A 16,995-nucleotide genomic window follows, 5' to 3' on the forward strand; every position below is an offset into this window, starting at 1 on the left:
GATTCCTTCCATAATCGTTCTTAGTCTGGTCACTTAGAAATTCTCTAAGATGACCGTTCTTCAATAATATTGCAACCTCTTCACGAAGATGACGGCAATCCCCAGTCCTATGATCATGCATTCCATGGAATTCACACCATAGATTAGGATCTCTTTAACTATATCTGATCGAATTGATTTAGTAAATCTTGCCTCCTTGATGTTTCTCATAACTGAAACTAGTTCTACCAAGCTAATATTGAAGTTGTAATCGGACAACCGGGGAGATGCTGAATCTCAGGACCCCGATGGTTCCTTCTCCTACAAAACCCAACTACTCCAGCCACGATCAGTTCTCCTATCCGTTACAAACTTTTCCAAAGACTACAAACCTTTAATTCCTCGCCCATCATCTCTTTCATAAGGCTGAAAATGATTCTTCGAAGACCTTCAGTCTGCATCGAAATCACTTCTGAACTTCTCCTAATTTTGATCGCTGGATGACACCGAAGAACTTAGCTGGTCATCTTCAGTTCTGATTTTTAATTCATAATGACTGTGGACATCTGCCTATATGGTTGCCTGAAACTCCAACGGGCTTTCCTTCAATTTCCTGGAGGCATCGGAGCTCAATGGATTGAGCCCTTTGGTGAATGCTTCAGCTGCCCACTCATCTGGTACTGCTGGCAACATCATCATCTCTTTTTGAAATTGGATTACGAACTCCCGTAACATTTCAGATTCTTCTTAAGTGATTCTGAATATATCTGATTTCCTAGATTAGACTTTCCTCGCCCCAGCATGAGCTTTAATGAAAGAATCTGCAAGCATTTCAAAAGAGTCAATCAAATGCTCAGGCAAAAGAAAGTACCATTTTAAGGCACTCTTTGTTAGGGTTTCGCCAAATTTCTTCAGCAGGACATATTCGATCTCATGCGGGGCCAAATCATTCCCCTAGACAGCCGTAGTGTAAGTTTTAATACGCTCTTGTGGATCTGAAGTTCCATCATACTTCAGAATATATGGCATCTTGAATCTTTTTTAAATCAACTCCGGGGCCGCACTTGATTTGAATGGAAACTATGTATACTTCTTCAAATCTGGCCCTTTCAATATAGGTGGTGCTCACAGGATCTGATCCATCCGGGTGTGGAATTTTTTAGCATTTTGATCTATCTGATCATTCATTTCCCTGATGAGTCTCATGGGCTCGATTTTAAAAGTATCATTCATGTTGTTGTCGTTCCCGGATCCACTACCTGCTCCACCTGCTTTATTTTTATTAAATCCAAATTCCTCCCTCGAAGCGACGTTACCAGTTCTCTGCGTTGTTTGATTCGACAGCACATTGGGAGGGACTGAAACTCCTCCGTTGGAACTACTGAAAGCAACCGATTGCTTCGGCTCTGTCATTATCTGGTCTTGTCTTGAGAGATGATTCATGATTTTCCTTTGTTGCGCTCTCAAAACTTTTACCGTTTGAACAACAGGCTCATCGTCCATATCATCGGGAGTTGGACTTCTCACTTGCCGGGAATTTCGTTCATCACGAACCGGAGTTATCTCGTCTCCTTCATTGCGAGTTTCACTGGTTGAATCATCACGCTGGAACATATCCTTACGCTCATTGTTTGTTCCAACATTGAAAGAGTTGTTCACATCATTAGCTGCCATATTTGATTTTTCGTTGACTAAAGAAAAGCGTCAAAATGCGTTAGTAACAGATAAATGGATAGAAGTAATAACACAATTGTCTATACCACACGGTGTGCGCCAAACTGTTTACCCATATAGCAGTATAGTTGAATTTATAAGGTAGTTTATAGACACGTGAATTAATTTAATCCAAGAATATAAAATAACTAAGAAAAAAATAAACTGATTAAATAGACTTGAAGGAAATACAGGCCTGATTGGGAAAAGAGTTTTCGCGAAAGTAGAAGTAAAACAATGTAATAAACAGAAAGAAAGAGTATTGTTAATAGAATGAGAATAAGTTTTGCCTTTTTGCATATAGATGTCCCGTTTCCATAGTGAATACAAATTCTTCTATTTATAGCTCAAAGTAGGGAGACAAGATTCCCGAATCAAGCTCTGATTTAATAGGAATAAAATCCCTCTTGATGGTTGCATAACGGTTGAGCATAAATACAAAAATTCTTTGTAACAGCTGCTCATTGAATGCTGCGTTTCCCAACCGGATCAGATTTCTCGTCCTTGGTTCCAGTGTCTTCGGAACTTACTCAGCGTTGGTCACATGTTTGTAATCGGTGCCATCTATTTGCTGACTCATATTTTATTTGACTTCACTGCCACATGTCAATTGTACGAGCATCCACTTATCATTTATCAATTTTACCCCCTACATGGATAAATTGATCTTCTCCTTATTATTAGTGGAATTGTGCTTGTTAGTACACAAAGGGGTTCAGAGAAACACGACAAAAGGCAAGAAAGTATTACTTAAAATATATCTAAAGAAAAAATAACAAAAACTTTAAAAAAAAAAGGAAAAAAAATTCTCACCTTGCATTTTAAATGCATGGTTCCTTCGATGACATTCGATTTAAAAAATATCTTGAATACATAGTCATACATTATTGTAATACTTGCCATCAACCATATAATAGAGGTAATCATTCAAATATAAATACTCTTCAATTCCAATATTAATAGATATGGATACATAAATAAATTTGATTGCTAACTCTGAAATAGATACCAAAGTAATCAAATATTTCTTCCATTACATTTTGTGACAGGTGTTTGGCTTGATAATTGGTATTGAGTTTAAGAAAATAGAATTCAATGCATTAATGATGATGGAAGAAAATAAATATAGTGATTAAAAGAGAAAAAAATATCACGTCAATGTTAAAGAGTGAATAGTTTGATCAATTTAGATTATTCAAAGTTAGAAAAGTTTCAAAAATAAAATTGTGCCAAATATTTTAAAATGTCAAAAATTAGACAGATTGTAACTACACAAAAGAATATAAATAAACAAATCGTTTGGCTGGTTCTATTATTTGGCTGCTGCGACTGATTCGAGAGTTGACCAGAAAACGCGGGAGTCCACGGGTATTTCGGTACCCGATTCGGACCCGACCCAATTAATTACCCATTTCCTTTCCTTCAGCATTCTACCAGAGGCAGACGCTCTTCTTCTTCTTCTGGTCTCAATAGTCTTTTTTCACATATCACACACCACCAATAATTCCTACTCAAAAGTGCCCTAAAACCCTATAAGCTTTGTGTATACATAAATACGATCTTTATGTATTTATATTTTCTGGGTATTTTCTATTTATAGGAATTAGGCTTTCTTCTACAGGCAAACTCTCAATGGATGATCATGATGACGATTGGGAAATTCTGCTCTCTGCTTTAAAGGGTACTGTTTTTTCAACCGTCTCTGTTTATTTGGCAATTTTTAATATCCGACTAAGTTTACGGGCTAATCGAACTAGATTAATTTGTTCTTTAAAAATTAAATTTAGATACTTGGAAACTATGGGAAGAATCATTTTAGTTGTTTCAATTCTTCTCATACATGAAAAATTACATTTTTAAATTCCACTTAGTCTTTTTCAGCCGAGGGTCTATCGGAAACAACCTCTTTACTCCTCCAGAGTAGGGGTTAAGGCCTGTACACATACTACCCTCCCCAGACCCCACTTGTGTTGTAGTTGTTGTTGTTTTTGGTCAAAATCCACTTACTTTGATTCTTGGAAATAAAGAAATGCCAAATCTTTTGGACATAGGGGAATATGTATTGCTTTTGTGTGTGTGTGTGTGTTTATTTGTGTATTTGCGGACTATATGTTCTTTGGGCATAATCATGTTGAATCTTGAAATAGATGGTTGTGTGGATATTGAAGAGGAAGAGGAGGAGGAGGAGGAGGAGGAAGAAGAAGAAGAAGAAGAAGAAGAAGAAGAAGAAGAAGAGGAGGAGGAGGAGGAAGAGGAGGGTGATGATGAAGATGTTAACAATGAAAATGTAAAAACAGAATTGGCATGTCCATTTTGTTCAGAAGACTTCGATATGCTTGGATTGTGCTGTCACATTGACAGCGAGCATCGCATGGAGGCAAAGACCGGGGTAAACAATACCTATATTTTCTTTCATTTTCATGTTGGAAGTATTTTGAATTTTGGTTTTGTCTTCTCTTTAATAATTTTTAGAAGAGAGTTTGCTCTTGAAGGGTTTAAATTAGGATTAGGATAGTCACCTGTTGGATTGAGGCTGTTGTTCACATCTGCCATTGGTAGAGACTTTCTTAAAGGTCATTACGTGTTGATTGTGAAGATGCAAAGTCTAGTGGTAGAGTGGCGATCGTTAGGGCAGCTTGCTTTCTTGAATGTCTCGAACTTTTAGATTAATTGGTTGTATCAGGTAGAGTTTGAGTATCACCTACCTATTATTAAAAAAAAAATCCATGTACTCGTGAGAAAAGAAGTCAGATGCATGTGAGAGAGTGTGGTGCAAACCTAAATAAATAAAATGTTCCTTCAATATGACCAAGAAGCACGGAACTATTCAATTTTCGAGCAAATGAGAGGGTTGGGAGAAAGGTGGTTTTATTTGATTTACACTGAGCTGGAACCTCCAAAAGTACCTTTTTCTCTATTTGATGATTCCTATTAGGACGAAACTAACTGCAACTTTTCAGTTATTGCAGTTCGTGCCTGAGTTTTGTAATCCTAGGAATTTGATACAAAAACATACAATTGGTTTGGCATATTTGCACACTGTCTCAATCTGAGATATGTTTGCTTATAACGAACAGTAGTACTTCAGTGTTGTGTGAAATTATCTTATGGCCATTGTATTTTCAGCCTTAGTCTTTTGAAGTCTGAATTTCTTATGATCTGTGTTTCTTTATCTCCAGATATGTCCTCTATGTGCTGTCAAGGTGCGAACGAATATGGCTACACATGTCATCGTGCAACATGAAAGTATACTAAAAATATCCTTCACTTCCTTTATTCCAATTTATCAGCTTTACATAGTCAGGTTAAGTGTAGGAGTTATTGACTTTTCATAGCTGATTGTAAGAGAATAGCAAATCAAGTTTCGTAGTTGTTCTTTATAGTCAATTGGGAAGATACTATAGAAATTTCTGCGTTGAGTGAGTCTGGATTAGTGAGCTTGATATTTGTTTATATAGTGAACTGGAATGCAGTAGCTTCTCAATTTTGCTCTGTGTGTTGTCTAATTCATAACTTCTAACATCTTCATCAATCATTATGCTTAATGAAAGATAGTGGCAGATGCCTTCCTTTTTATAATTAAATATTATTAAGAAAGCGACACTTCGGTACCGTTGCTGCTTCCAAATGTTATTAACTTTGCCCTCTTTCCCTTATCCGAAAAAGAAAAAAAAACCTTGTCAACTTTCATGTTTATTGGTTTATCTGAGTTATTTCCTTGAGCATGATTCTGCATCAGTCATTATTTTAGGAGAAATGTTATATTTTGTTTATCATATGAGCATGTGGAGCTATAAGTTGATTTACCTTAACAAACCTTAAGCTCTCAGCAAAAAGAAACTTCAAAATGGTGGATCTTTCTCAGCCTTATCCTTACTGAGGAAAGAGTTGCTGAGTGCTTATTTGGAAAAGAAATCCAGCCATGTCACTCCTTCCTCTAATACGGCAACCAACCAGTTACTGTTATCATTTGTCGGCAATCAGCAGCCTTCCAAAAGACTTCATACAAGACAATCCTGCACTTCAGCTGAAGCAAGTTCATCTGTAAACAGCCTAGATGACCATGTTAGTGAAAGGTAAGAATGTTATTATGATTTAATTTCAACAGTTTGGTCATGGTTCTATGTGTTATCTCTCATCATCTGCCAACACCAAATGGCACTGATCACGATGATGAAAAAGGACAAATTAGTGGATAAAAGAAAGCTGGATATATAGGAGTAGGCACACTCAATATCTTCCATTTGTTAGAAGCTTGTCCTTTATCAATTATTGTCATTGCAAACTAATTGGAGAACAACAGCTTGTAACTTAATTCGAACTTAGAACCAGACTTGATCTGATCACTGGAGACAACCGAAGCACACAAGCTGGATAGGTAGCTAACTAGTTATAGTTTTGGTTCATCTAGCAATGATAAGTTCCTCATACTTTTGCTTGGTTAAATTTCATTAAATGTGATCGTTCATGGAAACAATGATGTGCATAGAGCGTTGTTGCTTGAATTTACTTTTGATTGCTGCTGATTATACTTGTATGCATCACATCTCTGGATTATGCAAGAAGTGATCTTGGCAGTAAGTTAGATTAATTCGAGAACTCAGGTGTCCTTAAAAATTTTGCCTATGCTGGATATGTAGTGCTTTACATATATCTGAAATTGTGAGAGAAAACCTAGTTTAACAATTTGTAGGGAATATAATAGGAACATCAATGCATGATTGCCAAGTTTTTGGATTTTGTTATTCCCTTGCTAAGGAAAATGCTGTAGTTCCATTTGCTAAAAGTTAAAAAAGCTTCACTCAGAAGGCTTCTAAAATCAAGCCAACTTCGAGAACTCATGGAACCATTTGTTTTTTTTTCTTTTTTTTTTTTTTTAGGTTGGGGGGGGGGGGGGGGGGGGGGTTCATTTCTCCCAAATTTTGTTACTTTGTTATCACAGGTGAACAGTAGGGCAATAAAAAAAAGGTCATTTATGCATTCTTCTCAAAAATTTGTCAGGAAGACACTGTATCACCATTTATTTTTATTTCTTCAATCTGATTAGCACCAGGAGCATGCCAAGGTTAATTCTGATACCTGATGCTTTCATCCAACGGTTTTCTCCTTCTTTTCTCTTACTATATATGTAACAATATCTTTCTTGATCTTCACCATCCTTCTTCACTCTGTCCTTTCCCTTTAATGCCTTCCCTTTTGTAATTGATCTAGTCATTTTGAACGATATTTCATTTAGCCCTACAACAACATTTTCCTGAGCCAAACCTTGAGTGACATAGAAGCTGGTTATTTTTCTGATGTTGTTTTCCTTCAATTAGCAAGTTCAGTTTTTGTTTCATGAGTAACTCAAGCATAGGTGGCAAAAAATGATTGCTTTGAAATGAACATAGCAGGAAATACCACATTGTAAGTGAACTACATAACATATTCGCTTGGTCTAAGCGTCCATGGCACTGAATTTGGAACTTGAGTTGTGTAGAGAACTTTAGATGTATCTTTTCCTGAATGCTTGCTAAATGTTATTCTAGGAAAGCACGTATTATCCTTTGGATTTCTTGCTACCTCCTAACTTACATTTGCCTGGATGGTAAAAGTTGACTCTTTTCATTTTAATCAAATCCTTGTCAAAGAAGGTCCCAACCGTTTCCTTCAATGGACAAGGATCAGGAAGAGAAGTTCCAGAGATCTGAATTTGTGAAAGGACTATTGCTCTCCACCATACTCGAAGACTATTTATGAAACTGAACATCAGTGCTTCTTTTCCATTATTTGGATACTGGCACAGAAGCTCTTTGAAGATGCTCCACGAAATATGATGATTAAGTTATTAGCAGCTAGAAGCTGTTGGTTGGAGTTAAAGCAGTGTTCACCTTGTAGTTGACTTGCTCCCTGCTGTGGTTGCCTATGCAAAGATATGTCCGGTTAACATGCTTTAACACAATTCTTTCAATTAAAGTGACTTCAGCGTGCTATTTCTCTTTCTTTGTTTCCCTCTTAGCTGATTTAGCTTATACTACATCATGCACTTGACTATCCGTGACTGGAAACAGAAATTCCTCATTCATATAGTCAGATCCAAAAGGACTAATTATGAAGTAGCATTTTTACGGTCATTGTCACATTTTGCAAAAGAAATTAGATGTCATTCTTTGAATTGTTCATGTGCAAGTTTCTTCAGCTTTACATTATAGTCCCTTGCTTCATGCTATTTTATCCTCATATAGTCTAAAAGCAGAGTGAATAATGTAGTGATGACTTGAATATCGTTTGAGAATTATGTGACATGAGTTCTACATGTTGGGATGGGGAAAACATGGAAGTTATCACGGAATAGGTAGATTATCGAAGGCTACTAATTTAGGATTGGCTACTCAAACAGTGACATCCAGCAAACGACTCCAGTCCGTGGCTATCATGGAGAATGGGGTACTAATTAATGAAATCGAACGAAGAATACCTTCCTCTTGTCTTTAAAAGACTGACTACCTTGATCGACCTTTACTATTTCTTTTGGACAATGCTTTGCTACCTTCTGAAACTATTTTGTTGTACAGAGTTTAAAAGGCTATTGTGATATTTCTATTAAAAAGGAATTAGTGATGGTAGAAAGAGGACTTTGAAAATATCACTTCAATTGAATTTGAATAGTCCATGAAGTCGTCAGGTTTCTATATCAAACGATGCTAAACATCTTGTGATATTCTAAATGCAAAGGAAGCCAGTTACACTTTCTTTCACTGGAGTTAATATTTATAGTAACAATGAGTTATGATATTGTAACAATTTACCGAAATTTAGTCAATGGATCTAAGTTTTTGGTAGTTATTATATTGGAATTAGAACGAAATTTGGCACCAGGTTTTCTTTGCCTGATATATTGTTCTGATCTCATCAACCTTCAATCGACAAAAATAAATAGTGAAAATCCTACAAATAAGTTTTGTTTCCTTCTCACGCTTCCATTTTTTTTTTTTTTTTTTTGCGGATTGGATATGAAACTGGTTAGCTTCTAATTCTCGTTTGGTCTACTGCTTCCAACGATGGTTATCCGAGAGATGGGAGTAGAATATATAAGAAAATGTTTATTTAAAAGAAGTTGTATAACCCTAAACCATATAATCACACGAACAAGTCTTTACAAACTCAAAACCATCTTCGAGGTCATGAAGAAAATTGTTTTCTTACACCTAAAAGCTTCACCATTGTTGCAAACCCAATCCACAAAATGTCATATGGTTAATGAAGAAATTGATACCTAAATACCATAACCTATACTAGCACACTTATCCATTGCAGTTCCCACTTCACTTATGTCATTGTCATGAACCAGATTCTCTTGCAAAGAAAAGCCACCTCCCATGCACCCTTTCAGTTAAGACTATAAAGCGTTCAAGAAAAGAGAAAATGACCCATTTAATTTTATCATACCCTATAATGATAGCAACAGAATTGTCGTCAACACAAACTCAGAAAGTACTCGGCTGCATATGCTGCTATTGGCATAACTTAATAGTACTTCATACCATAGACTGGAGTCCAGGCAGTTTTGAAACTGGAGTCCTCAATGCCTATGAAGATCCAAAGATGTGGATTAAGAATATAAGGAAAGAAATCATGAGATTGCAATTTCAGGAACACAACGTACTGGTTGTATGAATTTGACAAACTATAACAAATATTTCTATCAATTTTTATGTGCAATCTGAGAATACAGGTTCCAAATCTTTCGTCACTATCACTTGTCAAGAACTTCTGCTCCTGACTCAACAAAGACAACAGGCCTATCCATATCAGAAGATTATATTTTATCCACCCCAGCAAAGCAAAGAAGGCAGGGTAATGAGGAGTCCTGCCACATTTCAGGAAACAATCATAAAGTACAAAGCAGCAGCATTTCCACTGTGAGCGTCAAATAGACTCACTGAGAGTTATCACGCCCATCCGATCTTTTTCTCCCTCAATCCAATACAAAAACCTTCCACATCAAAATGGAAGGCTTAATGGAGATATGGATCTTTGACCAAGATTGGTCAAAGTCTGGGGTTTTAGATCTCAAAACTTTTTAACCAAACTGACAATCTAAGTTTCTCCCCATTATCAGCAAAAACTTAGGAGCTTCAACAGCTGGATCATCTCCATGGAGAATAGTGCACACGGAAAAACTGGTAATCGGGAAGGATAACCTGCAAGCGCCGAAGCCAACTGTCTGCAGCTTGCAATAGAGAATCTTCTTGCTCGGATTCATGAGGTCCACATGGACTCAAGATTGACCCTTTCAGTTTGTATGTGGCAAGGCCAAAGACTGGTAAAGAAATTCTTGAGCATGCATTTACATTGCCAAGAACTTTCCTGCCAGTTGCACCATGGTAGCGTGGCTGAACTGTACTCAGAGCTAAGAAAATGACAGAAACATTACTTCAGAAAAAGCACTAGGAAGTAAAAACACACATGCATACAACAAATACATAAATCTGTCTGTTTGCACACAAAGGGTGGACATACCTCTGGATTGTGTAGACAAAGAATGAAAGGTTAAGAAAGAAGCATCCAGATCCCGCAACGTGGGACCCATTGGTATTCTGTATATAGGATACCTACAACACACTGAAGTAGTCACAAACTAAAATGCAAAATAAGAGCTTCAAATATCCTCATCGTGCTGCAAATTACTCTAAGTTCTACAGGGTTGTAAACATACCAAGCTACAGAAATCCAACTAGAAGGCAGTAAATCACAGCTCCTGCACTTCTTCAGCACTGGAAATTGAGATGCCAGAACTGCTATCTGAAAAAGAAGATATGAATGCAGAACAAAATACACATTTAGAACAAAGAAGTGATTCATTTCAAAGACTAAGAAATGATGTACCTTGTCAGCCAGTGGTCTTCGATGATGTGGTTGCTCCTGTTCCAAATACTCGAACAAGAGCACCCCAAGAGAATTCGAAATTTCAGCTTCATCGCTCGATGAACCCGTGACAGACTTGTCCCTCAATGATAGTCTATTTAGTCGCTGGGCATTTTGATTTACAAGGCTGTGCTGGTTCCACAGCCCATCATAAGAGGATTTGGACCGCCTCTCTTCACAGTCACTGCTTCCACCACTACTGGTCTCCCTTGATGAGTCAGCATCACCCTCTTCACCAGGCCTCCTGGATAAAACAAAAGGAACACAAGATACAAGGTAGGATTCATGTTAAAATGCCCAACTGTGCCAGATGAAGTTTTCTTTAGGTGAAAGAAAGAAACATTAGCTAAAATATCCAATTAATATTCACAATAACAGACAATAATAGCAATCAGTTAATCGGCTTGGACCAAACACATTAGTATCTTTTTTTGACAAGTAAAAATCATAATATGTTGACAAGCTTCTTCTTCGATTTACTATTTCTGGAGAAAAGGTCCACATAAGTACAAAAGAACAAGTCTCACCATCAAATATGGAAGATGCACCAAGTACCAAGTTACTTTAGCCACTTTAGTAGCTAAAGTGGGTGTCTACAGTTCCGAAGCTAACCCTGTTTCTCACTGAACAATTTCAGGTGCTGCTCCAGGTTCCCATCTCACAAGTACCATAATAAAACTAAAACCCCAAAATTGGAAACCTGCACTAATTTGGCATGTGTGTTTCATTACCACGAAATGGTAATATCATGAAACAGATCATGAATCTCTAACATCAACCATTCTACTAGCCTATGGAAAGTGCCAAACAGATAAAAAGTCTCAAGTTGTCTATGCAAAATTTGCCTTGAAACCAAAAGGTTTAGTTTCAGAAAAGGGAATAGCAGCACCAAGATGAGTTGCAGAAGAAATTAGTTCAGAAACTTGTGAAATTGCTGGTGCCTTCAAAAAGGTACATCCACCATTTACCAAGCAAGGGATCACCGAATAGCCTATCCAGGTAAGCCTGTAGGGTAAAGTACACCCGCATTTTAACACACCCTCAACACAGCAGAAAGATATTAATAGCAAAATAAGGAGAGAGAGAACCATGCATTTACTTCGGAACTGGCGATAATCCAATTGGTTAAAAATGTTTTAAATGGTTAGAGAGATGAGGCTGTTAAAATATCGCTATTAGTTAAGTAATAATGAAGCTTAAAGGGCATCCAGAGTAGAGTCTCAACAATGTTCAGACAAGTCATGCAATGCGAGAAAAGAAGTTGTGGTTGCAACATAAACAAAATGTTAATGTATCATTACATTATAACTTTGACGGATTAACAAGTATCATCATAAGGAACAGTAATTACAAGCAGCATGCACAACTGACCAGGAATTCATTCAATGATCAAATGGAACTTTGATTTATTAATGGAAAGAGCCATCTAAACACAGGAATGACTGCTGCTTAATTACTCCTGGTTCTGCAAGAAGTTCTTTCCACAAAGCAAGATGTAAGCAGATTTTATTCAAGTCCATGTTGGATCTGCCACTATTGGAACACAACAACTTCAACTAGTAGAATATGATCATATTACCTAGTATTTTTTTTGTATTACCTAATATATTTATTTTATTAACAGCACAAGCTTGAATGTGCGGTGAGTATGATCAAGAGGGAGCAAGCCAGTGAAACACAGCTTTACTGCTACTTATTACACTTCAGAGAGATATTTTCACACAGGCAAGGTTTTTTGTTTTTTTTGTGTGTGTGGGTGGGGTGTGTGTGGGTGGGGGGGGGGGGGGGGCTCTAATAAATGAGAACCAGCAAATGCACAACCAAGAGCACATTAAGTGAAATGTGAAGGCTCTATTGATGTCATTTGAGTATATTAACTAGTGATTTATTGTTTTTGATTAGTATATTAACTCATATGAATATACTAATTAATGTTGTACTTAAGAAATAAGCTCCCATAATGGAGAAGACCAGGAACCATAGAGGCCTTTAAGGACAGGGAAATTCTCATTAAGGATGTTGCAGGTCTCAGTTTTCTGTTATGATTTATCTTTGTCGGTCTAGACTTTTGTGCCAGCTCAGATTCAGAGCAAAAATTAAAAACTATTTAGTGGGCGTTTGGACATAAGAATTGTAAAATTCCAAAAAAGGGTGAAAAATTTTTGAAATGAAAATAGTATTTGAAATTTAGAGTTGTGTTTGGACATGAATATCATTTTGGGTTGTTTTTGAAGTTTTGTGAGTGATCTGAGTGAAAATTGTGAAAAATAGCTTTTTGGAGTTTTTCAAATTTTCGAAAAATTCCAAAATGCATCTTCAAGTGAAAATTGAAAATTTATGAACAAACATTGATTTCGAGAAAAAGTGGAAACTTTTTGGAAAAAAGAAAAAAATTTCTTATGTCCAAACAGGCTCTTAATACCGACGGTCAAATACCATCAGCGACGTAGATTTAAGCTAAGTTGCGGACTCTTCGTTTTTGGTGCTGCACCCATCTCGACACGGGACGGGAGCGGTGCGGGATACGTCTCGGCCGTACGTCATATGTGTAAGTCGGTATATCATGTTGGGTCATCCTATGCCGAGTATTCCCTCATGATTTATTCTGGTTATCTCATGACAGCCTTTCTGGTTCATTTACCTATGATAATATGACACGAAAGATACGTTAACTTCGGATACTTTGACCTGCGTCCATCGACAAATTGGGGGTAGGGGGGACTGAGATTTTGATTTCTCAAAAATAAAAACAAAACAGATTTAAGACATGGGAAATGGCATACCTTCAATATGTAGTACTTTTGTCTCATATTATGTTGCTTTGTGTTTGAGAAAAAACAAGAATTCAAGAGGCCGTGTTCTGAGTTCGAACTTCTGGTAGACAGTATCAGCGATATAGATGGAGAGTTGGTGGAACGCCTTGAATGGCTTTCTTTTTCTCTTTATCGCTCTATTTTTCATAATTTTGAATTTTTTTATCCAAATCCCCGCACCCGTATCCATACCTGGATCCGCACCCCCGAATCTTAAAATTTAGATTTGCCGAATCCGACACTCAGATCCGTGCCCGTATCGGATGCCCGCACCCGAGTCCGAGCAAGTTAGGATTTAAGGCATCCATCTAATTTGTTATCTTAATCCATTCTCTAAGGCAAAATATGCAAGACATACCTTTTTATCTTTTTGATAAGGTAAGATATTATTGATGAACAAGAAGAACAAGAAAGTGCTACACAACCACTAAGAATATGCAAGACATACTTGTAGTTTATTAGTATAGAAAGAACTCCATAAAATTATAGCATATGGTTAGAATGCACGTTAGCAAAACCCTAAACAATTTAACACCACCGAGAACCATCAACAAGGTAAATCGTAAATAATTTAATGCAACCATCAAGTTGGTACTCTCAATATACTCTTGTCTATTTAATGCACCTATCAAGTTGGTACTCTCAATTTTCTTCAACAAGCAGCATAAAGCTTTCTATGAATCACATCACACTTCTACAAACTGCATACGAAATATCCATCCAAGAGTTGGGGGCCGTGGATAGATGATATGGACAAAATAACAGACTGCAATATAAAACAGTCAACCATCACATGCAATTTAGTAAACGTTGTAAGTTATCAAAAAGAATAAAACGCTATCCTAAGCAAAATTATGAAATAATCTTATTAAAAAGCAAAATTATGAAATAACTACCCCTTAGCTTCTATTTTAAGGCATCATTCGCAACGAAAAGATATTCCCATAAATGACTACCAAATAGCAGTGTCTTAAACTACACTTCGACGTCATAAAATCCATGATTCCATGTGAATCCTATTCCCTCTGAAGATTCTATTCATCCTAATCATCTCAACATCCCATTTGCGGCATGGAGAGTTAATAAAGTCTCTCATAAGGGGGGTGATTTCAACAACATAGGAAAAAGAACAACCAATTTTGAAGCATTTTCATTGCAATGGTTCTTTTAGGAGAGTTTTGTGGCAATGGAACAATAAGAATATCTTCATCTCAAGGAATTAGCCAATTGAAACAGTGAACTCAATGCACGTCCAAGTTAAAGCTTGTGAGTCTATGTTGTAATCCGCTCAAATTGAATATATTTTTTTGTAACCCACTCAAACTGAACTAAGCAATTGAAAAATTACGAAGCATAGCTAAAGTGGATACCAATTTAGATGGCAAGCAGAATAAGCATTCGGAGAAATGGTGAATAACTATAGACCAATAAAAAGACTAATTAGCACGAAAATAGAAAAAGAACATCAAAGGTTGGCTTACCTAAGGCGTGAAGATGGCTTAGATGGATCTACATACAACTGGATGCCGGATAAGAAAGGAACATAATACTGTATAATTGAGTCTTTCCCATTCAACAATAGTGGTATGCCCACTCCATAGACACTCCACTCACTAAAAGCTTCCCAGAGATCCCCAAGGCAATAATAGGGATTTGACTCTGCTTCCCTAGTTCTACGGCCTCTTACATTCACCTGTCCATACAAAGCTTGATAAATTGATAAAATATTCTTCATTCTGATGCTATTCATTCTTAATGCAACAAATAATTGCAAAATTAATGCATACCGGTCAAAAATAAAATCACACTTGATTCCTAAACGTGAGAAATGTGAAGAAAACATAAAATCTTGAAATCTAAACCAGAAATCTTAAAACCTTGAAAGCAAATCAAACAGCATTTGCTTCCTAAATATGAGAACAACAACTACTACCTTTACTATAACTATTACCCCTAAATAACAAACTGGTTTGGCTAATATGATTCTTCAATATCCATTCCACTCCAAATATAAAAGAGGAAAGATAACGAAATATAAAAACTTGAAATCTATAAGCAGCTCTCGCCTCATATGCAAGCAAGGACGATAGTTTGAGCAGAGCAAAATGAAAAAGCAAAATCCTGCTACTATAAAGATTGTGTTACTTATAAAAAATAATAATAATAATAATAATAATAATAATAATAAATAAATAAAAAAAGGACTGCTAGTAACTTATAACTTACAAATAAATGAAACAGCTCTTATACCTCAGAAAAATGCAGGGCGGGCACGAAGGGAGTAACAGATTCAATCAAACTATCCAAATTAGTAACATTTACTGGCGGCGGCCGTGGCGGCGAAGCAGCGGAGCAACCGGAGGGCGTTTTCGACAATGTCGTAGTCGAATCGTCCGAGTCCGTCCGGTTCCCAGCCGCCTCAGCAGCAGGCGCCTCAGCTTTATTAGCTGCTCTCTGCAACTGCTGCTGCTGTTGTTGTTGCTGTTTCTGTGGCTGCTGCTGCTGCTGTTGCTGTTGTAATAGCATCTGCTGGTGCCGGCGCATAGCAGGAGGATTGTAGAATCGGTCACCGCCATGACTCCGCGACACCGCGAAGCTTCCAGAACCAGCCATTATTACTCCCGAATTTGTGTGTGTAGTTAATTAAGCTGCTTAATGAGTCTAAAATGGTGAAATTAAGTTAGCGAAAATTGATAGATTTGTGAAATGGGATTGAATTGAAGTGTGGAAATATCAAAATCTGCGGGTTTACTTGATTAGGGTTTTGGAGGTTTTTGGAGGTTGAAACTTTTGTTGATTTTTCGGAGTTTCTGAAGGCGAAAAAATAAAAGGAAAATAAAAATTTAAAAGAAAAAAAAAAGGAAAAAGGAAAATAGGAGACCGAGTTGTGGAGAGGAGAAAAGGGGTTTGAGTCTTCACTTTCATGAGCAGTCGTTTTTTGACGCGTGTATTCTCTTTGCCTTCAACCAATTAGAGACAATGTGATGGACCGTGTTTTACCCCCTCGGTACTTGAATATTGCCATGTCCCCTTTTGGTTCTCGGGTTTTTGCCACAACTTTTTTCTTCAACTTTTCTGTTTGTTGATTCTAACCTACTAAACCTCTCCTAATTTATGACGTGATAAGAAGAAGACTGAAAAATGCAATCGAGCCATGAGTCAGCTTGGTGCGTATCTGCTTCACTAGATAGAAAAAGAATCACCTAATTATCACCTAGTATTTTTTATTTTTGCTGAGATTTCTCTACTTTCATGTCACAAGAGTCATTGTTAGAGGATCTAGTTGGAACTTATCAAGTACAAAGGCGAGCCAGCATATACACTCGGACACCGTGAATTTATGGTTTTTCGCAAAAATTAGATATTTTATGTACATATTTTTTAAAGTTAGTATAATATTAATCGTTGTCACTCATGCTTCAAGAAGTTTGAATGGTGCACTTATTTTAAGGTTGAGTTAATAACCAAAAGGAATATGGATCAATTGCCACCGAATATTGTCATACCTTCGTGGTAGATAAAATATGTGATGCATGATAGACAGAGCTGGCAATTTTAGCCCATACCCGCCCAACCCTTCCAA

General features: G+C 36.9%; 2 protein-coding genes across 3 annotated transcripts; one reads left to right on the forward strand and one right to left on the reverse strand.

Moving 5' to 3' along the window:
- Nucleotides 1-3,046: 3,046 nt before the first annotated feature.
- On the forward strand, nt 3,047-7,853 carry LOC109244279 (protein DEHYDRATION-INDUCED 19 homolog 3-like). Of its 2 annotated transcripts, none has more exons than XM_019411340.1 (5): nt 3,047-3,373; nt 3,840-4,081; nt 4,872-4,949; nt 5,515-5,768; nt 7,323-7,853. In XM_019411340.1, the coding sequence occupies exons 1-5, from the start codon at nt 3,325-3,327 to the stop codon at nt 7,429-7,431; spliced, it is 732 nt and encodes a 243-aa protein (XP_019266885.1). In that variant the 5' UTR covers nt 3,047-3,324; the 3' UTR covers nt 7,432-7,853. The 2 variants fall into 2 exon arrangements, with proteins under 2 accessions (XP_019266885.1, XP_019266886.1); XM_019411341.1 differs by having other exon boundaries at nt 3,051-3,373; nt 7,326-7,853.
- A 1,410-nt stretch (nt 7,854-9,263) lies between these two features.
- Nucleotides 9,264-16,468, reverse strand: LOC109244280 (myb-like protein P). Its single transcript, XM_019411342.1, has 6 exons — nt 15,663-16,468; nt 14,894-15,105; nt 10,561-10,843; nt 10,391-10,476; nt 10,195-10,286; nt 9,264-10,084 (listed from the first exon to the last, which is right to left on the reverse strand). Exons 1-6 carry the CDS (start codon nt 16,023-16,025, stop codon nt 9,822-9,824), a joined length of 1,299 nt encoding a protein of 432 aa, XP_019266887.1. The 5' UTR covers nt 16,026-16,468; the 3' UTR covers nt 9,264-9,821.
- Nucleotides 16,469-16,995: the final 527 nt, after the last annotated feature.

Source organism: Nicotiana attenuata, unplaced genomic scaffold (genome assembly GCF_001879085.1).
Source record: "Nicotiana attenuata strain UT unplaced genomic scaffold, NIATTr2, whole genome shotgun sequence".
NCBI lineage: Eukaryota > Viridiplantae > Streptophyta > Magnoliopsida > Solanales > Solanaceae > Nicotiana > Nicotiana attenuata.

What these genes read in the sequence shown, in the direction of transcription:
- LOC109244279 (XM_019411340.1), top strand. Translation starts at nt 3,325, where the DNA reads ATGGATGATCATGATGACGATTGGGAAATTCTGCTCTCTGCTTTAAAG. An exon ending in TCTGCTCTCTGCTTTAAAGG is followed by an intron (nt 3,374 to 3,839) that starts GTACTGTTTTTT and finishes ATCTTGAAATAG; the next exon opens with ATGGTTGTGTGGATATTGAA. An exon ending in AACATGAAAGTATACTAAAA is followed by an intron (nt 4,950 to 5,514) that starts ATATCCTTCACT and finishes AACAAACCTTAA; the next exon opens with GCTCTCAGCAAAAAGAAACT.
- LOC109244280 (XM_019411342.1), bottom strand. Translation starts at nt 16,025, where the DNA reads ATGGCTGGTTCTGGAAGCTTCGCGGTGTCGCGGAGTCATGGCGGTGAC. An exon ending in GAAGACCACTGGCTGACAAG is followed by an intron (nt 10,477 to 10,560) that starts GTACATCATTTC and finishes CTTCTTTTTCAG; the next exon opens with ATAGCAGTTCTGGCATCTCA. An exon ending in AGTTGGATTTCTGTAGCTTG is followed by an intron (nt 10,287 to 10,390) that starts GTATGTTTACAA and finishes AGTGTGTTGTAG; the next exon opens with GTATCCTATATACAGAATAC.